Below are 27,195 nucleotides of genomic sequence, written 5' to 3'. Positions count from 1 at the left end.
ACAGAAAATACTGCAAAATAAAAAGGTACAAATCAACTACAGTCCACTGTGCCTCTTGTGGCATTGTAGAGAGCTACCCACCTTGTGGGAATAAATAAGACTTACCAACATGCAACTCTTAAAAGTGTATTCACACATTGCTAAATTACTGCATACACACCACAAACAGGTTGAATACAACTCAATGACCTATTGGCAGTTCTAAACAGCGCTTCATGTAATTATCCAACAATTGCCAAAGAGTCACCAACTTGTATTGAACCTGTTTGATATATAACCTTCTGACATTTGTTTATGGCCTGTTTTACTCTAGTGTGAACCCATCCTTGTACTACTGATGGCAAGAAATGGAACAAATGAGATGTTGCAAGGAAAAGTCAGTTGAATCTCTCCTTTGACTGGTGACCTGCAACCTCTCTAAAACTTCTGGTGCAGTGTGGACAGGGGAAGTAAGCATGGTGGCTTGGTGGTATGGCTAATTCCTACACACACACTGGTGGAGGAGAGGGGATCAAAGACCCATGTTCATTACCATCAAGTTGGCACCTAGTGCCGGAAATTGCAATGAGGGTTCATGGCGCTAAGATGACTCTTGTGAGTTTAATAATGAAAGGGGGAGTGTTTCTTCCTTAAAATTCAATAAAGGGTTATGCAGCTGAACATTCTGTATAAGCCATCTGCCAGAGTCGGGTGTAGCACCCAAGATTTTTACTAATTGTAACAAAGTAGGATGATCATGGGAACCTTTTTGTAAACTGCCTCTTCCTGTAAGTGGCAAGGTGAGTCATTTGCAGAGACAAATGATCACCATACACACAAGAAAGAGGGCATCCCTGGGTTTGATTTAAAAACGATAGATATTCCACTTTTCAGCTAGGTGGAGCAGAAGCTGTGTTATTCCCATGGAAAATCTCAAGTGGCATCTTTTTTCAAATTTTTATAGACATATCTTCTCTGTTAGCACAACTTGACAAAAAAACATGTAAATCAAACATTCTAATAAAAATTGGAGTAAGTTACACTCAGTATACTTTACTTCTTTATAACTTTGCAAATACAGTACAGGCAGTTGCCGGTTATCGGCGGGGTTCCGTTTCCGAGGGTGTGATGATAACCGAAAATCGCCGCTAACCGAAAATCGGCGATTTCGGTGCTTTTTTGGCGATTTTCGGGGGGGTTATTGGCGCCGAAAAGCACAATTTTCGGTTATTGGCGCCTCTGTTAGGTATGTATTGGTGCCAATACCCAACTATCGGCGCTGATAAGCGGATATCAGCGATTTTCGGCGCCGAAAATTGCAGATTTTCATCGCTAGACAAGCCCCATAAAACCGGATCGCTGTTAAATGAGCCCGCTGTTAACCGGGGACTGCCTGTACAGGCAATCCCTGGTTATCGGCTGGGTTCTGTCCCGATGGCGTGATGATAAGCGAAAATTGCTGATAATCGAAAATCGGTGCTTATTGGTGCCAATAACCAGGTATCAGTGTCGATAACTGGAGATCAGAGCCTCTGTTAGGTATGTATTGGCATCAATACCCGATTATCAGCGCATATTGGTTCCAAAAATCGCTAATTTTCATCACTAGACAAGCACTGTAAAACCGGTTTGCCAATAACCGGGGACTGTGTATTACATTTGACTTTCTACCACCAATGAAGACAGTCATATGCAAAAATGAAAATTACAGAATTTAACGTAATAGAAACAGCAATTTCTTTTAAAGGAAAGTAATCCCTCAATTATCTGGATCACTATTACGCAGAACTCGACATTATCCAACACACCCAGACCAGCGATCAAGGCCCCAAGTATATATGATATATAAATTTTAAAAAATTGAAAAAACCGCCCTCTGATGGTTGGCAATGTTGCGCAGCCTCAAGTAAATATTGGTAACACTGCTGATACTCGGACTGACCAAGAAAGGGTTTTGGGGGGTGGGGAAGGCCTCAAGAAGTTTTTATTTTGAATGTCTGATAGCATCATAAACATATCATATGCTGATTGGCTACTTCCCTAAGTGTCAGTGTACTCGGTAACAAAGACGTGTCTTCAAGTGTTTGAACTGATTTAGAGTGGACTGTGTCTGATATGCATATTATGGAGCATGTGCTGTCCTTAGCAGTGCCTGCAGCATTGCAGGGCATGTTTGTGTTGTGTGCAGGCAAGGAAGGTGTTGATCCTTAAACAAAAACTGGAAGTTGTTGAGAGGATGGAGCAAGGTTGGACCCGGTCACGTATATGGAGGAGTAAGGCATTTCCCAGTCAACCCTACATTGTACTAAGGCTTCACAGGACAAGCTGAAGAAAAACAAGAAGGAATTCGGTGAGAAGATGGCCAGGAATAAAGCCTGCAAGGTCATGGCAAAAGGTCATTATAATGACATGGATCAGTCTACCCTTGATGTGGTTTCGGCAACAACAGATGTGCCGCTTCCCCACTTTGATGACCCTGACCCTCTAGGCACCTCTTCCAGCCACTTCACCACTTCATGTCTCTTGGGAGTCGCAGGAGGCAGAGGAAGAATGTGATGCCAGTCTCAATGACTCAGTCGACCTGGGAGAGGAGGAAGAGGAGGCGGTAGAGGAGGACTAGTAAACCTCTTCACAAGTTTTTAAAGTGTCCAGCCATCTTTAGCAAGAAAGTCAGTGCACACAGGAAAGTGAGAGAGTAAAAAGTATTTTTATAGTGTTATTAGAATTATTTTGTAAATTATTATACTGTGTTGCATATAAGAGAAAAAGGGGCTTACTTTTTTGTGAACAACACAATGCATTTTACAGTAAATGAAAAATGTGTAGCCTGCAATACTGTGTTGCATACAAGAGGAGAAGAAGGGGGTGATTTTTTTTTTTTTTTTTAAACACTGTAATTTTTGCAGATTATTTTGTTACAAATATGGGAAACAAGGTACATAATTGCTTTTTGCATAAAGTTGTTTTTATAAGCATATTTAGTGTTTATGGCTGCAAATGAAAAACATGTAGCCTACCGAAATAAGTGTCAGGTAAGAGAGAAAATGGGGTTGAATTTTTGCTTTTAAATCTATTTATGGAGTTTATATTGTTACAAATATGGGAAAATATAGTAGGAAATTGCTTTTTGCATCATTTTCAGTTGAAAGTGTAATGGTTGTTGTTTGTATGAATATCAAGTGTTTACAGTACCACTTTGCAGCATTGACAATGTTAGGAGAGGAAGGGCAGGGAGTTGCCCTTGAACACCACTAGATTTATTTTACTCACCATTATCTGGATTTCGACATAATCCAATAGGCCCTTGGCTCTAATAATTTGGATAATTGTGGGCTAACTGTACTATTATTATTATTATTATTATTATCTAGAAGACATACCTCTTTTAGCACAGGGTCAATGAAAGCCAACTGCTGTTACTACCTCATTCCTGTTACTACCTCAGTCAGCTTAAACAACCTTCTTCATTTCTCTTAGTAAAATCTTGTCATCAGCAGATAGATCATATATTTCCCTAGAACATAAAGGTATACTGCCTTTTTTGTTTGTTTATTAACTCATATTTAGATGCACAGAAAACAATAGGTTAAGGAAATATTGCAGCTCAGCAAGCAGCTCATAGAGTGACTCTATGTGAATGATAAAAACTACCATGATTAAGTTATATTAATGGTATGAAGGTGAAAATGGTCATGATGAAATGAAAAGTTCAACCCCTTTAAACCCTAAGATGTTTCTTAGTAGTAGAAAAATTGTACAACTACGAGTCATAACAAGTTGTGGATAGCTAGTAAGGGTAAAAAGAAAAATCTTATTATACAGGAACAATCAAAACAATTTAAAAATTCTATAGAGTTAGCAAACTGTATTTCATTTACTCAAGAAAGTTACAATATTAAAGAGCATCACTCTTTCATAGATAAGACTTTTAGTTGAAGAAAATGTAGTTTTTTACCATTGTGTATATGTCTCTAAAGGAGTACTCTATGCCACCAGTATATTTGATGGCCCTTGGCCTATGTTTGGCCCACCTCTGTAGAATGTAAGTGTATAATTATGTTACTGTTTATCCTCCTTCAGCAAGGAAATAAAGTTGAAGTGTTAACAGCTTAAGTGGGAAGAGGGAGCAATGGTTGAAAGATTTGGCTTTTAGGCATCAGGCAGCCAAACAAGGAAGAAAAACCATTAATAAGACAAACAGAGCAATTGTCATTCTGGGTGATTAACAACTGCATAACCTCTTCATCAAAAGAGTAGACACATGCAGAAGTGCCAAAATGCTGTAGTTCTTGGGTGAGAAAATACTGGTAAATATTTTTTCCTCTTGGGAAATTATATTTGCTTATTCCTGATATGGTCCACAAACTGCCACAGGAATATGCAGAGAAGAATACAGGAATAAGGCTGGAACATTTGAGAAGGGGTTATGAGGTTGGAGGTAAGAAGGTAGGGATGCGGTGAAGAGTTCTGGATATTGCCTAGGGGTCTGCTGTCTCTCTGTGTGAGACAACAGATCATGTTGTTTCATGGGTCATTTTGTAGTTTTAGGCTGTTTCTAGAAAAAGATGCCAATTACAGGGGCACAGGTGCAAGTTCTAGCTTGAATTTAATGTTGTCACAATGCTTTGTGCCTTCTGCGCAATGGGTTTACATTCAAGAGGAAACTTTATGGCAATAATATTCGAGGAAAAAATCAAGAACTTCAGTTTATTGTTCTTTATATCTCCATGCACTTCTACAGTTACATAAATCGCCACCAGGATGAAACAACATTGCTAATATCTTTCGTCTCACATTTGATAATTAAAATATTGTTTTGCTAATAATAAAATGTGGAAAAATTCAAATAATTATTATTATTATTCAGAAGATGAAACCTATCCATATGGAGCAATCCCACAGGGGCCATTGACCTGAAATTCAAGCTTCCAAAGAATATGGTGTTCATTAGGAAGAAGTAAGAGGAGGTAAAGGGAAATACAGAAAGAAGAGATCACATTAAAAAATATAAATTAATATTAGTGCTGCTGTTCACAAATCTGGTTGCTCTTGGCAGGTAAAGGGGATCAGGGATCAATTGTGAATGTGAAGGACCTCTGTTGAAATACACCTTATGAAAAAGTGACAAACAAGAGACCATCCATCGATGGTCCAAGTCATAACTGCTACTATTAGGAAACAGAAACCTACCACCATGAATTACTCTATCTAAAGGAGATAAATCTTAGGCAGATGCAGACATCCACACTGGAGAACAGTATTCTAGTAAAGGAAGTATAAATGACCTAAAACAGATTACATTGATTTATCACTGTTGTAAATATATGAGGCCTTACGAACAATGCCTAACTTTCATGAGGCATTTCCTAAAATTTCCATTAGACATTTCTCAAAAGTTGGATGTGAGTCAAAAGTTACACCTAGAATAGTTAAAGCCTCAGACTCAGTCAGCAAAGTCCCATCCACCTAAAGGGGAGGGTGGGGTGGGAAATTTGAACAAGATCTGCCGATCAATAGTGTTTCTGTTTTACTGGAGTTCAGCTTCTTACCCTACTGATAACACTATTCCCTGATCAGGTCCATGTCCTGACTGAGACTGAGGGCAGCTTTATTTCTCATAAGTGGAGACTTTGCTGCACCCACAAGTGTTACATCATCAGCATACTGATCAATCTTGTTTTCCAGGCCAACAACCATATAACTCGTATACACTTAAAATAACAGTGGACCAAGAACACTACCCTGTGGAGCCCTAGACACAATAGGTCTTGGTTCTCTAAAGATCCAATCAACAGCAACTCGCTGCTGCCTACCTGTAAGGAAATCTTGAAGTACAGTAATCCTAAAACATATCCACCCACTCCAAGATTCTGAAGTTTATAAGTAAGTGCCTTGTGATTTACTAGATCGAAAGCAACACTAAAACCTATTTGAATGACTTTTCATTAAAAACCCTTATCGAGGTTCTTTTGCAATTGGCATGTCAAGTCTAAAAGAGCATCAGGTACAAATAAGTTTTCAGCAACTTTGGAGAGCACTGGGCATATAGAAATTGGCCTGTAGTTAGTGTATTACTAAGCTTGCGCTCATCCACAAAGATACTAAGTAGACATAAAATTCTATAGAATCTACTAATCTTGGGAGAAAACACACTAGAAACTTTTTTTAAAAAACAAAGAGAAGAAAACATCAGGATCTTCTCCAACCCAGCTATCAAGATTATCCAGAATTTTCTCAACATCCCTAGAGCGAAATGCAAATTTTGTAAGAATAGATTCAGGATGACAGTATCAGTGAGACAGACATCCTCAGCTGACTGCTTAGCTTCAAAATCTCAATGAAGTAGTTCAGCCTTTTCCTTAGGGCTAGTAACCAATCTACCAGTGGTGCTGGGGGCCCACAGGATAATGTCAAGTTCTGGGATAAGGTGAAACAAGATAGCTGATAGACTACTATACAATATAAACACAAAATTAATCACTATTTGGATATTACTAATCCAGTCCTATCTGTAATTCATCAATAATTTTGGCTGGTGTAATTTTACATTTCCCAGCTGTCGCACCAACCTACATACTGCATAAACACTGTTGGCATCATAGCTGCAAATAATGATCAGCTGGTTGACAACACAGAAAATAGGAGAAAAATGAGTTCCCAATTGTTGGTTGTTGATATGCAAAGATCTTTCAAAGGCACTTTCTTCTGATTTGACTTTTCTGCTTTGATAAGCTATAAAAAGAAATTTGGTGGCTGGAAACAATGGCATTACATTAACTAGTTTTTACAGTTTCTGGATTTCTTTTTCTTCTCTCAACAATGTTTGGGAGAACTGTGGCATTTAATGTAATTTTATATCAGTTCAGGCATCAAACCAACTAAGTTTTCCAGTCACCAAATGCTATGCACTCTGCCTGGCCTCAAATGATATTTTGCTTGGTATAATTTGCCAAAGGGCAACAAGAGCATAATCTGAATTACTTACAATTTCAAGCACTGACAAACCCTGTTGGAAGTCATAATCCCATACAGTATATGGAAAAATATAAAATATATGAATAAATCTCACTATAACATCTAGGACAAGTACTACAAAGACATTCAAAATGTACAGTACTCTGATAATTTGTCTTGTACAATGACAATGACTTCTATTACCAAACTACTTACCTGCTTCTCTTTTTATGCCAACCACTTGTGCAGATGAATGTGCTCCAAAAACTTTAAGAAAATTGAGGATGCGAACAGCTCTTTTGGCAGCCTTGGCATTGTTATACTGTACACGAAGATCAACTGCAATACAAAATATTATTAACACTAAATAACTTATTGTTTTCACTAAAACAAAATGATATTTAACCATTTTTTACATGCAGTGAAAGAAAAGATCTGATGATTCAAAATGACTGCGACAGTCAATGTATTACTTAAACTCAGAAATAAAACTGGAACATATTGAAATTAACCTGGATCTCTTTAGAATGCTCCAGATGAGTATGGGAATTATCCAATACTTACATTCTCATCTATGCATGCCACCTACTGACAGAAGTGAAAAATATAAACAACAAAATTAAGACACAAATTTTGCCTCTGATTCCCTTCTCAGCCAAAATCAGAGCAGCTTTTGCGGCACTTGACAGATTGCATAAGATACAGAATTCAAAATTTTGATGATCAATTAAGCTTTTTACACACTTTTTGTTTAATAAAATATACACAATCTAAACTCGTTACCCACCTGATTTTGAACGTCCCCTTGCTTTCTTTGTTGGGTATTCAAAACTCACAACAGTTCCACAGGCATCTAATATTTGTTTTACATGGTTTTCTTTTAGTTTTGTTTTCATATTCTTAACTAGTATTTTACACATCTCCACCTCTTCCACTTTACCCTTTTGGGATGAATCACAAGACCTTTGGTACTGTTGTTAGAAATTTCTTTCTTGGCCAGACCACCACCTGATCTGGAACTTTTATTCCCTGATTTCTTGTTAGACCCTCCTGCACAAGGTTGGGGTTCAGTGGTAAAGACTGGGCAGAAAAACCAGAGACAACACCTTTATACAGTGTTGTAGCCTGTGCTGCCAATTTCTGAGTAACATTTGGCATCATGAATGTTTCGTTGGGAGTCATGCCAGGAGCCACGACATTAGAAGTCATAAGATAACCATGAGGATAAACCATTCCTGAGTAATTTCACAAATCCCAGATACATATTGGGCAGGGCGTTCTGGCACTGGACCCAAAATGCTCAAACCTGTATTTTGCATAATCTCAGCAGCTTCAGGCATCTTATGTAAATCTGGTGCTACATATCCTGTGTCTTTCTTCTCTTGATTTGCAGTGATCTTCTCAGGACCCCAGTGACCTGTAGAAATCAAGCATTTTTAAATATATGTGGTTCAACAGAAAGATTAGGATTAACATATAATATTATGCTTACATGCATACATACATATTCCTATACCTTTTGTATACAGTATTCTAATTAAACTTTTACCCACTGCACTAAGTTTCTATGGCTGTCATCAAGTATTAATACCATAATACAGTCAACCACAGTATTCGCAGGGGATAAGGACCACAAACACCAGTGTATAGCAAAAATCTGTGAATACTTGACATCCCCCTCTAAAAATGCTTATAACTGGCTATTTAAATAGTTCAAAAACCAGATCTGCCTCTAAAAATTTTCATAACTACCTATATTAATAATTCAACACCAAATGTATACCTTAAACTATCATCCTACAGAGAATATACCTTAAATTATTATCTAAAACACTTTAATATCATTTCAAAGTAATCTTAAAACATTACCCTTAAAAATATATGACTTGCAGCTAAGTGTGAAAACTATACAAGTGACCCTATTTTCAAGTATATCCATTTTCTCTCATACAGTATTGAAGCCGTCCTGTTTCCTTTGTACAGTACATAGGGAGACTCTGGGAAGTTATTTACTGTACATAAACCTTAACATTTAATATGCAGTGAAAAAAGAATACATTTTATTGATAGTTTGCTGTGTTTACTTTAACACTAATATTTGAAAATTAGTAAATAATTTTTTATTATAAAAAAGTATTTAGTCATGAAAATAACATGAAAATACAGTAGTTAGTGAATATTTCTTGACAAAAAATTTGCAAACTCCACAGAAAAATCTGCGAATAGGTGAAGCCACAAATCCTGAACCATGAATAGGTGTGGTAATTATTGTACACTGGCGACACTAGCGTAACTGTTTTCATGCTTGGTATCACTGTGTACCGTTAGTTACAGTCGCACCACAGGCGAGTGTAGTTCCCCTCTTGCAGTTCCTCTGTTGATGTGTAAGTTTACGTGTGTTTATTTTGTTCTGTTATGTTTGTCATAAGTTGTTTATGTTGTATGTGTTGTATAACTAACGCTAGATATTTTGTCTGTTTATGTTATAGATCTGAGAGCCGGTATTTTGTTGAATAAAGCTTGTAGTTTGCTACCAAGTGTTTCAGTCTTATAACAATTTATTCAACAAAATACTCGTCATGGCTAAGCTGCTTAAGCCATGTCGACTGGACACAGATCCCAGCTCTCCCACGGCAGCCAAGGAGTGGAAACACTGTCACCGAACCTTTCAAAACTTCATAGAGGAGAGTGAGAGGCGCACCCAACAAGCTGAGGGCTCTAGTGAACTGTGTTTCCCGAGTGTGTACGAACTCATTGAAGACTGTGTTACGTATGAAGGTGCCGTTGCAAAACTAGAGAGTGTTTACGTCAAGTTACCGAACAAGATTTTTGCAAGGCATGTTTTGGCAACCCGACGACAGCAGTCAGGTGAATCCCTTGATGAATTTCTGATAGAGTTACATAAACTAAGCAAGGATTGCAACTTTAAGGCAGTCACAGCTGAACAATACCGGGAGGAGATGGTATGTGATGCGTTTATTAACGGTATTGCCTCAGCATTTACTCGTCAGCGCCTGCTAGAAAACAAGTCCTTGGATCTGGAGGCGGGGTACAGTCAGGCCCGTCGTTGGATCTTGCCCAGCGTAATGCTGATTCCTACACGTCTTACTTGCCTGTTCCTCATGCAGCTGCTTTAGTTCCAGGACAGCAAGGACAGCCTTGTGATGACCAACAACCGCAGTCAACGAAAGAAGAGGCGAAAGAAGATCACCTGTGGACTCGACTGTCGCTGCTGCACATTCGTCAAAGAAGAAATGCTATTTTTGTGGTAATACATTCCACATTACAGGTAGGGGTAGTTGTCCTGCACGTGCTGTTACATGCAACAACTGTGGTAAGACAGGTCATTTTGCCAAAGTCTGTAGATCCAAGGCTAAGACTTCTGACAGCACTACTGCTACACTGTATAACCCCACTCTGCTCACACTTGCTGCCACTTTTCCAAAGAACCTTTCACATGCAGCTACAGACATCACTGTCAATGGTCATTCACTGAAAGCATTAATTGACTCTTGCAGTTCGGATAGTTTCATAAGTGAGAAAGTGGCACAGAAACTAAAGCTGACAGTAGTTCCTGCAAGCAAGGAGATTTCAATGGCATCAGCATCTTTGAATACTAGCTCCCTGGGTATGTTACGGTAGACTTGGGTCATGTCAATCAGAATTATCCATTTGTTCAGCTAGGGTTTTAAAGGATTTATGTTGTGATGTGATCTTGGGTCATGATTTTCAAAAGCAGCACAAGAGTGTAACTTTTCAGTATGGGGAAATAAACCAAGTTTAAGGGTAACTAGTAACTGTGCCTTGGCAACAGCTGATATTGAGAGCCTTCACTGTTTCCGAACTTGCCCCAACAGTGTAAACCAATTGCAGTTAAATCCAGATGCTATAGTGAAGATGATCAGTTGTTTATAAGTGACCAGTTATCACGCTTGTTATCTGAAGGTATCAATGAACCAAGCATATCCCCATGGAGAGCACAGGTCGTAGTTGTAAAAGATCCACTTGACAGGCACAAAAAGAGACTTTGTATTGATTATTCTCAAACCATCAACCAGTACACAGAACTAGATGCATATCCCCTTCCAAGGATAGAGGACATGGTGCACAGTCTTGCAAAGTACAAGGTGTTTTCCACATTTGACTTGAAGAGTGCATACCACCAAATTAGCATTAAAGAGAGTGAGAGGAAGTACACTGCTTTTGAGGGTGAGGGGAAATTATATCAGTTTTGCAGAGTTCCATTTGGTGTCACTAATGGAGTAACAGTATTTCAGATAGCTATGGATAAGTTAGCTGAAGATGAGGGTCTTAAAGACACTTTCCCATATCTAGATAATATTACTGTAGCTGGATCAACTCAGGAGGAACATGATAGCAATGTTAAGAAATTTTTGGAGGTTATTCAGAAACAGAAGCTTACCCTCAATGAATCTAAATCAGTTATGTCTGTGCCTACGATCAATGTTCTTGGGTATTGTGTTGGTAATAATGTCATAAGGCCTGACCCTGACAGATTACGTCCTCTCCAGGAATTACCACCTCCCACAAATATAGGGTTTTTTGAAGAGTTCAAGGGTTGTTTGCATATTATGCTAAATGGATTCCTGGCTTCTCCGATAAAATCCAACCCTTGATAAACACAAAAACTTTTCCATTGAGTGAATCAGCACTAGCTGCCTTTAACACTTTGAAAAAAGCAGCTTACGGGTGCTTCTCTAAGGTCTGTGGATGAGAGCCTTCCTTTTGTTGTGGAGTGTGATGCTTCAGAGGTCGCTATCTCAGCAGTATTGAACCAGGGTGGCAGGCCAGTAGCCTTCATGTCAAGAACGCTTCAGGGAAGTGAGTTGCATTATCCTGCTGTAGAAAAGGAAGCTAAAGCTATTACTGAAGCGGTTCGCAAGTGGAGTCATTTCTTAGCCAGAAGACATTTTACTCTGATTACTGATCAGCGCTCTGTGATGTTCATGTTAGATAACAGAAAAAGAACCAAGATAAAGAATAACAAGATACAAGAGTGGAGGCTTGAGCTGGCATCATTCAGTTATATGATACAATATCGTCCCGGGAAACAGAATGTTGTGCCGGATACCTTGTCTCGTGCATACTGCTGATCTGTTTTCCCAATGTTAAAGCTTACAGGCATTCATGAGAATCTTTGTCACCCTGGGGTAACTTGGCTTTTGCATTTTGTGCGATCTAAAAACCTCCCTTTCTCAACAGATGATGTGAAAAGGTGTGTGCTTCTTGTAAAGTCTGTGCACAGCAAAAACCACAATTCCATCGTTCAGCACAAGGGGTCCTCATTAAAGCCACACAGCCGATGGAAACACCTCAGTATTGATTTCAAAGGACCTTTGCCTTCCACCACAAACAATAAGTACATACTTACAGTTGTTGATGAATACTCGCATTTTCCTTTTGCATTTCCTTGTTCAAATATGAATTCAAAAACAGTAATCAAATGTCTTGAGTCTATCTTCAGTCTTTGTGGAATGCCAAGTTTCATCCATTCAGATCAAGGTTCTTCTTTCATTTCTCAAGAACTGAAGATGTACCTTTCTCAGAAGGGAGTTGCAACAAGTAAAACAACACCTTATCACCCAATAGGTAATGGTCAGGTTGAGAGGTACAACGGAATTATTTGGAAGGCTGTTTGTTTAACACTTGAATCTCATGGTTTGAAGAACCAACACTGGGAGATGGTGCTTCCCGAGGTTTTGCATTCAATAAGATCACTCTTATGCACTGCAACCAATGAGACTCCACATGAGCATTTCTTCAGGTTCCAACGACGTTCTAGTTTCGGAAATGGATTACCAACATGGCTTTTGACCCCTGGGCAAGTGTTATTGCGGCGGCATGTTAGGTCTAGCAAACACGAACCATTAACTGATCAGGTAGAACTTGTTGATGTGAACCCAATGTACGCAAGTGTCAAATATCCAGACGGGCGTGAGTCAACTGTGTCTATCCGTGACTTAGCTCCAAGTCCTGAGAGTCCGACGACTCTTGCGCACCGGATGAGGCACCAGGAAATATAGAGACTCAGGTTCACCCACAACGCAAGATGTACAGCCTCATACTAATCATGACTCTCATTCATTCACTGAGCCCACTGAGTTAAGGAGGTCGACTCGCGTGTCAAAGCCCCCCAATCGTTATGGATGGGATTAATCTGATATTTTTGACATGGTATCCATTTTGTTAATGTTGAATTTTTCTAGGAGGGGAGAATGTGGTAATTATTGTACACTGGCGACACTAGCGTAACTGTTTTCATGCTTGGTATCACTGTGTACCGTTAGTTACAGTCGCACCACAGGCGAGTGTAGTTCCCCTCTTGCATTTCCTCTGTTGATGTGTAAGTTTACGTGTGTTTATTTTGTTCTGTTATGTTTGTCATAAGTTGTTTATGTTGTATGTGTTGTATGACTAACGCTAAATATTTTGTCTGTTTGTTATAGATCTGAGAGCCGGTATTTTGTTGAATAAAGCTTGTAGTTTGCTACCAAGTGTTTCAGTCTTATAACAATAGGCAGGGGTCAAAACTGGCCATTAACCCTTAAACGCTGACTGGACGTATCGTACGTCGACTAAAATTGTCTGTTGGGTGCCAAGTGGACGTACCGTACGTCGACTACAAAAAATTTCAACCTTCAGTCAACTTTGACTCGACCGAAATGGTCGAAAAACGCAATTGTAAGCTAAAACTCTTACATTCTAGTAATATTCAATCATTTACCTTCATTTTGCAACAAATTGGAAGTCTCTAGCACAATATTTCGATTTATGGTGAATTTTAAAAAAAAACTTTTTCCTTACGTCCGTGCAGTAACTCAGCCAAAAATTTCAGAAATTCTTTCGTCATTTTGTCGTAATTTTTGCACCGTTTTATATTAGCCGTTACATAAAGTTTTATATATGAAGATGTGTGCAGTTTCATGTAAAATACAACAAAAAACAACCCATGGTTGTACCTTTTATCAGTTTTGAAATATTTTCATATAAATCACGATAAATGCCAAAATTTCAACCTTGGTCAACTTTAATTTCGACGAAATGGTAAAAAACGCAATTATAAGCTAACACTCTTACATTCTAGTAATATTCAATCATTTACCTTCATTTTGCAACAAATTGGAAGTCTCTAGCACAATATTTCGATTTATGGTGAATTTTTAAAAAACTTTTTCTTACATCCACGAACATCTCAGAAATTCTTTTGTCACTTTGTTGTAATGTTTGCACCATTTTATATTAGTCGTTACATAAAGTTTTATATACAAAAATGTGCGAAATTTCATGTAGAATACAAAGAAAATAACTCATGGTTGTAGCTTTTATCAGTTTTGAAATATTTTCATATAAATCACGACAAATGCCAAAATTTCAACCTTTGGTCAACTTTAACTCGACCAAAATGGTTTAAAAAACGCAATTATAAGCTAAAACTCTTACATTCTAGTAATATTCAATCATTTACCTTCATTTTGCAACAAATTGGAAGTCTCTAGCACAATATTTCGATTTATGGTGAATTTTTGAAAAAAAAAAAAAAACTTTTTCCTTACGTCCGCATGGTAACTCGGCCGAACATCTCAGAAATTCTTTTGTCACTTTGTTGTAATGTTTGCACCGTTTTACATTAGTCGTTACATAAACTTTTATATACAAAAATGTGCGTAATTTCATGTAGAATACAACAAAAATAACTCATGGTTGTAGCTTTTAACAGTTTTGAAATATTTTCATATAAATCACGCTAAGTGCCAAAATTTCAACCTTCCATCAACTTTAACTCGACCAAAATGGTCGAAAAACTGCAATTGTAAGCTAAAACTCTTACATTCTAGTAATATTCAATCAATTACCTTCATTTTTCAACAAACAGGAAGTCTCTAGCACAATATTTCAATTTATGGTGAATTTTTGAAAAAAAACTTTTTTTTACGTCCCCACGTTACAAATTCATGCATCATTTTGTGATATTTTCTCTGTGTTGCTTTGATCGTTTTACAATTTGTTATATACCAAAATCATCGCAATTTAGTGTACAATGCAACTAAAAAAATAACTCTTTAGCTTTAACCATTTTGCTCACAGCGTGATTTGTATACAATTATATATGAAATTTTTTTTCGTGCTGTCATATATTTCAACATTTTTATATGATAATATTTTTTTTCATTTCTGATGGTTGCATACTAAACTTCAGGCAATGACAAAAAAAGAGCCAAAAATGAACTCTTAATCTTAAAAACTAAGTGTGCTCTGATTTTTTGAAAAAAACTTTTTTTCCACTTCGGCGCTAACTCCCGAACGCCGCTGGCATACAACAGACACTTTTGTAAACAGAGGCTCGGTGTTTAAGGGTTAAGTATTATCAGTATTTTAGTAAATGTAGAGGGTTTAAAATATAAAATGTTATTTCCCATGTAATTTAACCTTTGTAGAAAAGTATAAATACTTAACACTTTAGTATCTGTATAGTTTGAGCGCCGCACCTACCAGAGATCCAAGGTGTCTGGGAGCACACGACAGTGCGAAAAAATAATTATTTTGAAAATTCAGCAAAAATAGAAATTTTATGTCAACAACGTTCATTTTGCTGTCCTTTTTTTCTCAATGCTTATATTTTATGGTGGAATAGTCAGAATAAGAGTCCCAGCCCTCTAAATATGAAAAAATTTGAGTTATTTTAAAAAAAATCTTTACTTATTTTTATATTTTCGTTTGTAGCCCAAAACTATGAAAGTCAGGCAAATTAATTTTTTTCATCAGAAAGCCAACAAAAATCCTCTAAATATCGATATATGAAATAATGAAAAACTAATAAGTACAGTTGGTGAAAAAATTTATAGAAAAGAGGGTAAGAAACAGAGCGCACTGCCCGGAGTACAGTGAGAATTAGCGCTAGTTATTTTTTTTTCAAGAGTTCTATCTCGGTTATTTTTCATAGGAATTACTTTGTAAATATACGAAAATGTAGAGCAAAGGTTGAGGAATACAGTGAGAGTCAAGAAAAATGGCTTTGGTAAAGGCAACAGTTTCAATTTGATGTTATAAGTTGATCAAAACAAAAAAAAATGTTACCATTGTCAACATTATCGTTCGTAGCTCAAAAACTATAATAGTGAGGCGAATGAATTATTTTTTATGAGAAAGCCTACAAAATTCTCTAAATATCAACATATAAAAGAATGAAAAACAAATATGTACAGTTGGTGAAAAAATTTATAGAAAAAGAGGGTACGAAACAGTGTTTCCAATAATGTAATCCCACATAGAAATCCCACATTTTATAAAAAATGTAAAAAAAATGTAAGTTACGAGAGAGAAGCGTGGGTAGGATCAGCTGATTTCATTGTGAGAATTTTACTACGCCAGGGATTTGTGCATACGCAGTACAGGAACTAAAAAACTTATAGAAAAAGGGGGTACGAAACAGTGTTTCCAATAATGTAATCCCACATTTTATAAAAAATGTAAGATATGAGAGAGAAGCGTGGGTAGGATCAGCTGATTTCATTGTGAGAAATTAACTATGCCAGGGATTTGCGCATGCGCAGTACAGGAACTGCTTGGCTGGCATATTGATGCCTGAGTTACACGGTCCAAGGTATGCTTTAGCCTACGGAAACCACTAACTACCCGAATAAAAAAAAAATTTACTCCTAACACGTGTACAAAAAATTTCGGTAAATTTTACGTAGCGGTACGTCAGTTGGGGTAGGAAGGGGAGTAGGGTAATTTTACGTACCACTACATCATTTGGGCATGAATGGGTTAATTTACTATTTATCTTTTCAAATATTTGCCTCTCCATTGCGCAGCTTTTACTTCTCCACCAGTGGGAGTTGAACAGACTGCAAAAGAAAAATGAGAATAATCAGTTTTCTATGAATATCCATTTTCTATCCATCTACAGTATTTTCCCTACCAGAGGATCGATAGGTACAAACACTCACTTGGAATGTGGGGAGGCAGGGAAGGCAAATATTATAAAGGAGATAAATATCTGAAGGATAAATATTAAATTATTCATATTTTTTAAAATGAACCTCATCTCTCCATTACATTGCCAACTCCCACATTTGAAAAAGGAAGTGGGCAAAGTGAAAAACAGCTAACCCTTTAAAGGTCATTTAGCAACATAAACTTATATACCAAACTATTGTTTGTTTACCCAGCGAATTCAATCCATTGACTATTACCGGCTCCTTGGGAGGGTTGTCAATCAGGTACGATATTGTCATCATGAGAATACCTCAGTCTCTTTGGAGGATTCTCCCTCGGTAGAAGGAGGGGTAGGGTCACTGTGCCAAAACCCTGTAGAGTCAACAAAGGATAACTAGCATGCACCTACATACAAGAAGGTACACCTACACACTCAACACTGAGCATCTCCAAGCTTCCCAAAAACTATAACTGGGTTTAAAATGCAGTAGGTAGACAAAGGATACCAATTAATTCAGGACATACCATCCCCTGCACAAACCAGGGGAGTAACACTGCAATAACCTTATTAAATCTCCAAACTATGAAGATAATTAATAGCAAATACATACAAAATTATCATGCCATCAAGTTACTTTAATAACTTATCCAATGGTAAGTTCTCTCCAAATTTAAAAGCTGTAGCTACCCACTGTTCCCATGTCAAGTGCTAAGAAAGGCAACAACTCTGCCTTTCTTAGACAGAGTCAGTAAGGATAATGGTGAATTTACCATGTCGGTGTACAGGAAAAAATGTAGACAGGACTCGCCAATAATTGCCAATAATTTTTATAGTTCATGTTTTAAGAACTTTAAATTGAACTCCATTTACACTAGGGTTTACAGGGTTATTCGTTAATCTTCGAGCTGGTCTCTGTTTCACAAGATAGAGGTTTTAGTAAGATTTTTTTTTCACACAACTCTTATCCAGAAAATGTGGTTTATAAAATTATTAACAGACTGCTTCCACAATTTTTTTTTTTTTTAGGCCGACTCCCTCCTACAATGTCCAAAAGAAAAAGCTATTTGCTACTATCCCTTTTATCTTAAGATAAGTTAGATAAGTTTTTTTAACTAAAAGGAAACACATAATTGAACAAGAGTTTGGCTGCCTTAATATGCATCTTATACCTATCAGTCCTCTTAAGATTGCACATTTTTCAACCACAAAGACAAACTGCCAACCTTCATGAGAACCAACATTATTTACAAATTTCAGTGCCTGGGATGTCCCGGTATTTATGTTGGTTCTTGCCGAAGGTTGTTGCATGTGAGATATTGCAGTCACATGGGATACAGTATAGCTTCAGAGCAGGACAGAGAATTAGCAAACCTGAATTCTCTAACATTAGGAATAATAAACACTTTTCTATTATTGGTAGCACAAGCCACAGTAACTACCTTACCACCCTTGAGTCTTTATATATTAATGGTAATTTCCATCTTTAAACTCCATGTCTGCTGTTCCTCTACTTCTAGCATAACTGAAGACTTTGGTAGGTTTACCGTCTTGGTCATCTGTTCTTCCTCCTCCACTCTAACAGGTTGTTAAGCATTGGGTCTATCTTTTACTATACACAATTACTGTGGTTCTTTGTTTAGTAAAATTAACTCAAGTTTTAGTTTTAGTCGTTACATTAGTAAATTGAGCAAAGCATTTCTTGTGACTGAACCATGGCTTTTATTTGTTTTACAGACCCGCTGTTTATATTATATACATATATTTTATATATATATATATATACTGTATATATATATATATATATATATATATATATATATATATATATATATATATATACACGAGGATAAGTCAAAAGTTCCAGGAAAAATTGTTGAATGATGTATTTACACAGGAATGAAACAACCCAAATACTTGGTAAACAATTATCTGTGATGTAGTGATCCATATAGACTTGTTACCTCAGTCATCCTCTTGCTACCGTGGTGTTAACATCTGCTTCAGAAAAGTAACTTGAACCCATGGAAAATAAAATTTTGAGATGAGAGCTAACATCAAGTTCCTGAGCAAGCTTGATTGGAAACCAGGAAAAATTATTGAAGCTTTGCAACAAGTTTATGGAGATTCTTCTCCATCTAAATCAGTTGTTTATGATTGGATAAAGCGATTTAAGGATGGTGGGAGGACCTCAAAGACAACCCAAGAGAGGGAAGACCATCGACTGCAAAAAATGAAAGAATTGTGGCTTTGGTGCAGAATCTAGTGGATGAAGATCGTCGGATTACTATCGATATGATAGCTAATGAAACTGGGATCTCCATGGTTCCGCATTTTCAATTTTAAATGAAAATCTTGGTTTGAGTAAACTTTCAGCACGTTGGGTCCCAAAAGCGTTGCCACGAAGACCAACTGCATCAAAGAGCTGAACTTTCTCTTGCAGTTTTAACGAAGATTGAATCAAATGAATCAGAGTTTTTGACGGATTGTTACTGGAGATGAAACTTGGATCCATCAATATGACCCAGAAAGTAAAATTCAATCAAAGCAATGGTTACCAAGAGGTTCAGCTGCATCAGTGAAGTTCAAAGTGGCGAGATCTGCCCAGAAGGTTATGGCAACAGTGTTTTGGGACTCCAAAGGAGTGATTTTGATTGATTTCCTTGAAGGACAAAAAACAATCACGGGAACTACTACAAAGGTGTTTGCAAAAACTGAAGACTGCATTGGCTAAAAGCGTCGAGAAAGTTGCACGCAGAATTTTGTTCCATCATGATAACGCTCCAGCACATTCATCAAGGGTTGCAAGAGAAGTCCTACGGAAATTTAGGTGGGAAACTCTTCCACATCCTCCTTATAGTCCTGATCTTGCTCCTTCAGATTTTTTCCTGTTCCCAAAACTTAAGGAACACTTAAGAGAGTCGGTTTGAATCTTTGGATGCTGCTAAACATGCAGTTTCAACATGGTTTAATAGAAAGGCCCCAAATTTCTACAAAGAAGGGTTGCAGAGGTGGAAACAGCGCCTTGAAAAGTGTATAGAGTTAGATGGTAGATATGTAGAAAAATGATGTTTGAATTTCCTTAAATAAAGAGTATCTTAAATTTTTCCTGGAACTTTTTGACTTACCCTCGTATATACATATAAATACAGTAATACCTCAATCTTACACGGTTCGAGTTGCGCAAATTCACAGACACACAAACTTTACGTTGGAACCTAGCTAATTGTCATACGCGCTTTTCTGGGCTCGACCTGTGTCACCCGGTGAAATATCCTATTAGCACATATTTCTAGGTATAAGTATTGCTAAATATACCAGAGAAAAAAAACTAAACACAATGCCAGGTTTCGACCCCCGGATCGGCGCCATTATATGGTGTCGGTATACACAAAGGGTGAGTGGTTGCCACTACCACAGGCCTCCGCCCTATAGAGCTCTCAATCTCAAAACCCCGAAAAGTGAGGGAGCCATTGCAAACCTCATCCTACTCTCCCAGCCAACCACCACCCGGCCGCCATCTTGTAAGCATTCCAATTTAGACACGCCTCACAAACACATCGTGGTTTTTTCTTTAGTGCCGTGTTTTTGGTTTTTTGGACTGTTATCATGTCTTCTCATCAGCAGTTTCCACCATCTAAGTTGAGTACCATCTCCTTTTGGTTTTTTCTTACAGAGGCCTGTTATTTGACCATTATTTATTGTTTACCAGGTAAATGACGCTACGCAGCCGGACGTGAGCTGCGTCGGCCTCTGCCATGCTGGACCCTCAGTCTTCGCATGTTATTAGCAGGAAGTTGCTGCTAGTTTTTTATCCATGCTCCATTCATTTTGGAGTCTTCTTAGTAGAAATCACCATTTCGCTGGTAGGAGGTTAGGAGCCCGGGTATCATGACTGATCTAGGCTAGAGATGGAGGTTTCCCCCTCCCCTTTTCTGATCATAATTTCTCCCTTTTTCCTTGGTTCCCTTCCTCTACCAGCGAGTTGGTACATTCTCAATGGTGGTATTGTTATGCTCATGCTCATTTCTGATGTGTACAAAGATGGATGACATGTATATTCTTGGATTAGTTTTATGTGTGATTCGGCGTCATTCCTTGTTCGGCCATCTTGTATCCCCCTTCCGTATATCGGTGTTTGGCCTTCTCTGCCACTGAGTCATTTACCTGTGTCAGCGTTGCCAACCGTTTGTTATGGTAGCTCAAGTGACAAGATTTTTACCTGCAGCGTTGATAGCAGCTGGCTGTTAAAATTCCCACTATAGTGGGATGGGTGGTTGAGAGTTGTTCGGGCTAGTGGGATTAAGGGCTAATTCAGGTGTTCAGGGAGTGTATTGCAATAAATTTTTTTTCGTCTGGGCGTTGCGAATTCATGCATCATTTTGTGATAATATTTTTCTCACGTTGCTTTGATCGTTTTACAACTTGTTATACACAAAATCATCGCAATTTAGTGTACAATACAATGAAAAAATAACTCATTAGCTTTAACCGTTTTTCTCACTTGCGATTTGTATACAATTATATATGGATCAACTTCAGCATCAAAAGTACTAAGCCGGTAGCCAATAACACCAAGCGGAAAAGTGAAAGAAAAGAACAAAATTACTAGACCACTGTAACTCGAATGGACCCAACTCTACGAAGAATTAAAATAATTCAGCACAACGTCAAATCCTGGAAAACAAAGAAATTTGAATTATATACAATATATATAGAAGAAAGACCCTGACATAATATTAATCAATGAGCATGGTATGAAGCGAAATGAAACTCTGAAAATGTTTGGATATAATACATATCATAAAACTTTGCTGATGAACCCTTTGCAGGAATTGCAATAGCAATCAAGAGTAATATTAGACATAAGATAATAAGGCGATTTCCAAGACGACTTTTAGCAGTCCAAATTCAAACTAACAAAGGACCAATAGTGATCGCTATGGCACATTTCGCCAAGAAGACATTATTTCCCACTTCCGATGTCATGAAGTTAATGAACAGGAGAGATCCAACCTACCTTATTGCGGATCTAAATGCTAGACACCAAATATTTGGATATAGGCAATCTAATTATACAGGATAAGAAATAGTCAGATTAATAAATAAAAAGTATATCATACACTTAGGACCTGATTTCGATACCTTTGTAGCAAATAACAGAAATGGAAAGCCAGATATAATATTGGGAAATAACAAAATTCACCTCAATATTGCTGTTACAAGAGGACCAGCAACCTCCTCCGATCATATACCAATGGTAATTACATTGTCAACCAATCCAATAATGATTCCATCCTTAGAAATACCAAATATAAAAAGAGCAAGTTGGGAAAGCTTCAAAAATGAAATAGAAGGAAAAATGAGTAGACAACCAACAATAAATTCAAATGAAATAGAAATAACAAAAGAAATAGTAAATAGTGAGCTTGAAGAATGGTACAGAAATATAGAGGAAGCAATAAAAAATATACCCATAACTAAATACACCACACTTCCACATCCTATTAGTAGTGATAAGTTGAAATTGATACAATGGCACTACAACAACATCCAAAACATAGTACTTATAACAGGGTGGAACAACATATTAATGAGAAGATATGTGTCATTACAAGAACAGTTAGTACAAGAAAACTCAAGATTATATCATCAAAATTGGGAAGACATAATAAAAACACAGAAATACAGTACAATAACCCAAAACAATTTTGGAACTCCGTTTGCAAGACTGATGGGGAAGCAAAACTAATACTTCGCCATACATAAATCATGGGAATGAGAAAATATATGATGACAAAGAGAAGGGAAGTACTGCACAAGGCCTACTGGCAGGAAATATTCCAGATAACGCAGGAGGATAACCAAAATTTCGACAACCAACACGAGACAATAGTCAATGAATTCATTGAACAACATAGAAACAGAACAAATCTGCATAATGCAGCTGATATTACCAGACTCAATGAAGACTGCCCATTAACAAGGAAAATAGAGTTATGGGAAATCAAAATTATAATTAAAAATTTTAAACACAAAGCACCAAGGAAAATTAGAATTAACAAGGTCATAATTCAAAATTTACCAGACATTGCAATCGAAAAATTAAGAGAAATATATAACTGGGCTCTCTCAATGGGATATTTTCCAATTATATTCAAGAATGCAATAATGATTTTGATACCCAAACCAGGAAAAGATACTAGTCAGGTAGAGAATTATAGACCAATATCATTACTAGAAGTACCTGGCAAAATATTTGAAAAAATAATTAACAACAGATTAGTTTTGTTCCTAGAAGGTAATCAGCTACACAATAATAATCAACATGGATTTAGAAAAGGAAGAGGGACCCAGATTGCAATAGCAACAATATATGAGAGTATTGCACTATCACAAAGAAGAAGGTACCTATGTAACCTAGTATGTAGAGATATAACCAAGGCATTTGACAAAGTATGGATACAAGGACTTCAATACAAAATATTACATCTCAACCTTCCAGACATTTTTGAGAAAATACTATGCAACTTCATCAAAGATCGAACAGCAGCAATCAAGTCACAAAATTACATAGGGAATCCATTCCGTTACTAAGTGGAGTCCCACAAGGATCTGTACTCAGTCCAACACTATTCATATTATATACATCAGATATGACTTCACCACCAGAGTACTGTACCGATGTCTGCTTTGCAGATGATATAACTCAAATAATTATACACCCAGAAAAATGCACTCGAAGAAGGGGATCAACTTTGAAAAAGACAAGTAGCACAAAAACAATGAACCAAATTGAAAGAATAAATCAATTTGAAAAGAAGTGGAAGATAAAGACAAATAAATCTAAATTCCAACTAGTATCAGTGTCTGCTTACAAACCTGCACAAATAATGTTAGACCAACAACCGATGAATTTTCCTAAAAGCACAAGAATACTAGGAATGCAATTCGGACAAAGAGGAATATCAAGACACGTGAGAGAAAGACTAAGAATAGCAAGAACACAAAATACAAAGCTAAAACGATTTAGGAATATGAACACAAATACCAAAATCCATTTCTACAAAAAGCCTAATCAGACCAATAATGGAATATCCACCAATACCCACGTGTTTAGCATCGACTTTCAATATAAGTGCATTACAAAAAATTCCAAAATAAGATACTAAGGTCCGAGTGAGAAACAATCAAGAAGATGACGATCTGAGTATAGGACAAATACACAAAAATACAAAGTAGAGCCAATTAATCAAAGATTATACAGACTGGCAACCAACATATGGAGCAAACTAGATCAGTACAACAGTGAATTAACAGAAGAATCCGTAGCAGAAGAGAGAAACCACCCAAACAACACAGACCACACATGGTGGAGAAGAGTATCTTCATATATTCATCGTGATGAACCTCAACCATTATATTATTAAGAAATGCCTTGTGAAAAAGTAATATTTAGAATTTACTATGTACGTATCATGCAAAATCATTATGGTAATTAACCCTTAAACGCCGAAGCCCTGTTTACAAAAACGTCTCCGTATGCGGTGGCGTCGGGAGCTAAGCGCCAGCGGAAAAAGTTTTTTCAAAAATCACATGCACGCTTTAGTTTTTAAGATTAAGAGTTCATTTTGGCTCATTTTTTCTCATTGCCTGAAGTTTAGTATGCAACCATCAGAAATGAAAAAATATCATTATCATATATAAATATTGGAATATATGACAGCGAAAAAAAAACTCATATATAATTGTATACAAATCACACTGTAAGCAAAACGGTTAAAGCTAATGCGTTACTTTTTTTTAGTTGTATTGTACACTAAATTGCAATGATTTTGGTATATAACAGATTGTAAAACGATTAAAGCAACACAGAGAAAATATTATCACAAAATGATGCATGAATTCATAACGCTCGGACATAAAAAAAAGTTTTTTTCAAAAATTCACCATAAATCGAAATATTGTGCTAGAGACTTTCCAATTGTTTCAAAATGAAGGAAATTGATTAAATATTACTACTCTAAGTTTTTAGCTTACAATTGCATTTTTACCATTTCGATCCAGTTAAATTTGACCGAAGGTTGATTTTTTCTATTTATCGTTATTTATATGAAAATATTTCAAAAATGGTAAAAGCTAAAAGCATGATTTATTTTTGTTGTATTCTACGTCCAGTTGCCTCACAAATACGCAAACACTCACAAAGTTCTGCAAAACACGTATGCGTCAAGATATCGCTCTCCGACGATGTGCGCTGATGCTTTCTGGTGTGAGAAGGAAGAAATTTGCACATGTGCATCTGGGTGGCGTTTATAAAAAAAAACAACAGCGTGATCCGTGAACTCCCAGCATCCTCAAGGCGTGATTTAAAACCTTCGCAAACTAGGACTATAATTATTTTTCGCGAATATTTAAAAAACCATTTTTAGTCGATGTACCATATGTCCACTTGGCACCCAACAGACAATTTTAGTCGAGTCGACATATGGTACGTCCAGTAGGCGTTTAAGGGTTAAACGCAAGGGAAGAGATGGACCCCAATACGACTTGTATGGTCAGGGGTCATCTTCTGCCGCATCACATGCAATGGAAAACCTCCCCTTGGGGACACAGTATTATCTTCAATGGGCTAGATTGGAAGTTGTCTAATCTTCCCCTCCTTCAAAGGGGTTTTTTCAAAAACCAGACCCTTCCTTGGAAGGTTAAGTGCAGAGGGCCCTCTTGAAGGGAGCCATAAAGAAACATGTTTATTTGCCACCAAGCACGTCTCTTCAGTATCCCCAAGAAGGATTCCTCTGAATGGAGAGTGATCCTCAACCTATCAAGTTTGAAGAAACACATTGTTTGCCAGTTTCCAGATGACTACTGATGCCCAAGTACGTTCAGTCATTCCACAAGGGACCTGGACTATTTCTATAAATCTGAAAGATGCATACCGGCACGCCCCTATTGCCGTTCCCATCTGCCCCTTCCTAGGGTTTCAGATAGGGAAGGAAACGTACAGATTCAAATCTTGCCCTTTGGGTTACACATTGCCCCAAGAGTTTTCACAAAATTAGCAGCAGTAGTTGTCCAAGAACTCAAGAAAGAAGGAATTCAACTGGTAGCCTTCCTAGACGACTGGCTAACCTGGGAGCCCACCAGAGAAGAGTGCTTGCAAAGCCTGACAGTGGTAGTTGACAGGCTCCAGTCAAAATGTTTTCTAATAAATTGGAACAAATTACACCTTACACCCAGCAGACACTTTCGGTAGCTGGGACTTTCTTGGGATATTCTTCATGGCCAGTTGTCTCTTCCCATCAATACTCAAATCAGAATAAGGAAGGACCTCAAAAGGTTCCTTGCACAGCCCAGCTTTTCCAGACATCAGTTGGAGCGTATGATGGGCCTGTTACAATTCACAACTGTGGTGAAACCAATCCTCAGATTGCAACTAGAAAATGTTAACAAAGTCTGGCCATCACTGCAAGAAAAAGAATTCACGATCAACTTCATTAAAGGTGTCAAAGAGTTGGGAGGATACTCCGGCCATAGACAAGGAAGGACTCTTTGGCAAAACAGGTCACCCTGAATCCTCTGTCTGTACATGTAATAATACACACAGCTGCATCCTTGACAGGTTGAGGAGGCCACTGGGGGGATCGTCAGGTAGCAGGGAGGTGGTCACCAGCTCTAAGGAAGTGTCATATCAACTTCCCGGAGCCAATGGCTTTCTTTCTGTCCCTCAGAAAGACTGAAACCTCCAAAAGGGAAACAAATTTTCATGGTCCTGGACAATATGACTGCAATGTCCTGCATCAAGAGGTCAGGGTTACGTTCAGCTCCTCTCAATGCAGTAATGCTATCTATCATTTGGATGGTGCACGCACAGAAGTGGTACTTGTCTGCAATTCACTTCACAGGGTCTCTCAATGTAATAGCAGACTCTGTCAAGGAATACAGCAGCTTTGACCGATGGATGTTAGGCAATCACTCCTTTCAATTAACTGCCAACATGCTTCCATATCCGGAAGTGGACCTGTTTGCCACATGCAAGAACCACCAACTTCCAGTGTATGTGTCTATGAACTTGGCCAATCAAGCAATAGCAAGAGATGCATTCCTACAAGATTCAAACAAATGGAGAACAACATATCTTTTTCCTTCACTGTATCAGATTTCAATGGTTTTGAACAAACTTCTTTCAACAGAACCTCTTACTTAATAGCCCAAAATTGGCTGAACAGTCAGTGGTTCCTATTGCTTCAAAAATGGGCAAAGAATTCAATTCCATTACCTTTTGCTCTTCTTTCCAAGACAGC

At 37.5% G+C, this 27,195-nt stretch overlaps 2 protein-coding genes across 2 annotated transcripts in view; both read right to left on the bottom strand.

Moving 5' to 3' along the window:
- LOC136844862 (uncharacterized) overlaps window positions 1-7,854 on the bottom strand; it is a 132,718-nt gene extending 124,864 nt beyond the window's left edge. Inside the window, exons 1-2 of the mRNA XM_067114106.1 lie at window positions 7,721-7,854; window positions 7,150-7,272 (exon numbers count right to left, since the gene is read on the bottom strand). Coding sequence (XP_066970207.1) covers window positions 7,150-7,272; window positions 7,721-7,853 — 256 coding nt within the window. The 5' untranslated portion in view covers window position 7,854. The remainder of the gene's footprint in view (window positions 1-7,149; window positions 7,273-7,720) is intronic.
- LOC136844861 (uncharacterized) overlaps window positions 7,807-27,195 on the bottom strand; it is a 302,711-nt gene continuing 283,322 nt past the window's right edge. The window contains exon 5 of the mRNA XM_067114105.1: window positions 7,807-8,350. Coding sequence (XP_066970206.1) covers window positions 8,139-8,350 — 212 coding nt within the window. The 3' untranslated portion in view covers window positions 7,807-8,138. The remainder of the gene's footprint in view (window positions 8,351-27,195) is intronic.

This window comes from Macrobrachium rosenbergii, chromosome 13 (assembly GCF_040412425.1).
Source record: "Macrobrachium rosenbergii isolate ZJJX-2024 chromosome 13, ASM4041242v1, whole genome shotgun sequence".
In the NCBI taxonomy this organism is placed as follows: Eukaryota; Metazoa; Arthropoda; class Malacostraca; order Decapoda; family Palaemonidae; genus Macrobrachium; species Macrobrachium rosenbergii.
The sequence above is the reverse complement of the archived record's forward strand: the minus strand, read 5'-3'. Positions and strand labels throughout refer to the sequence as shown.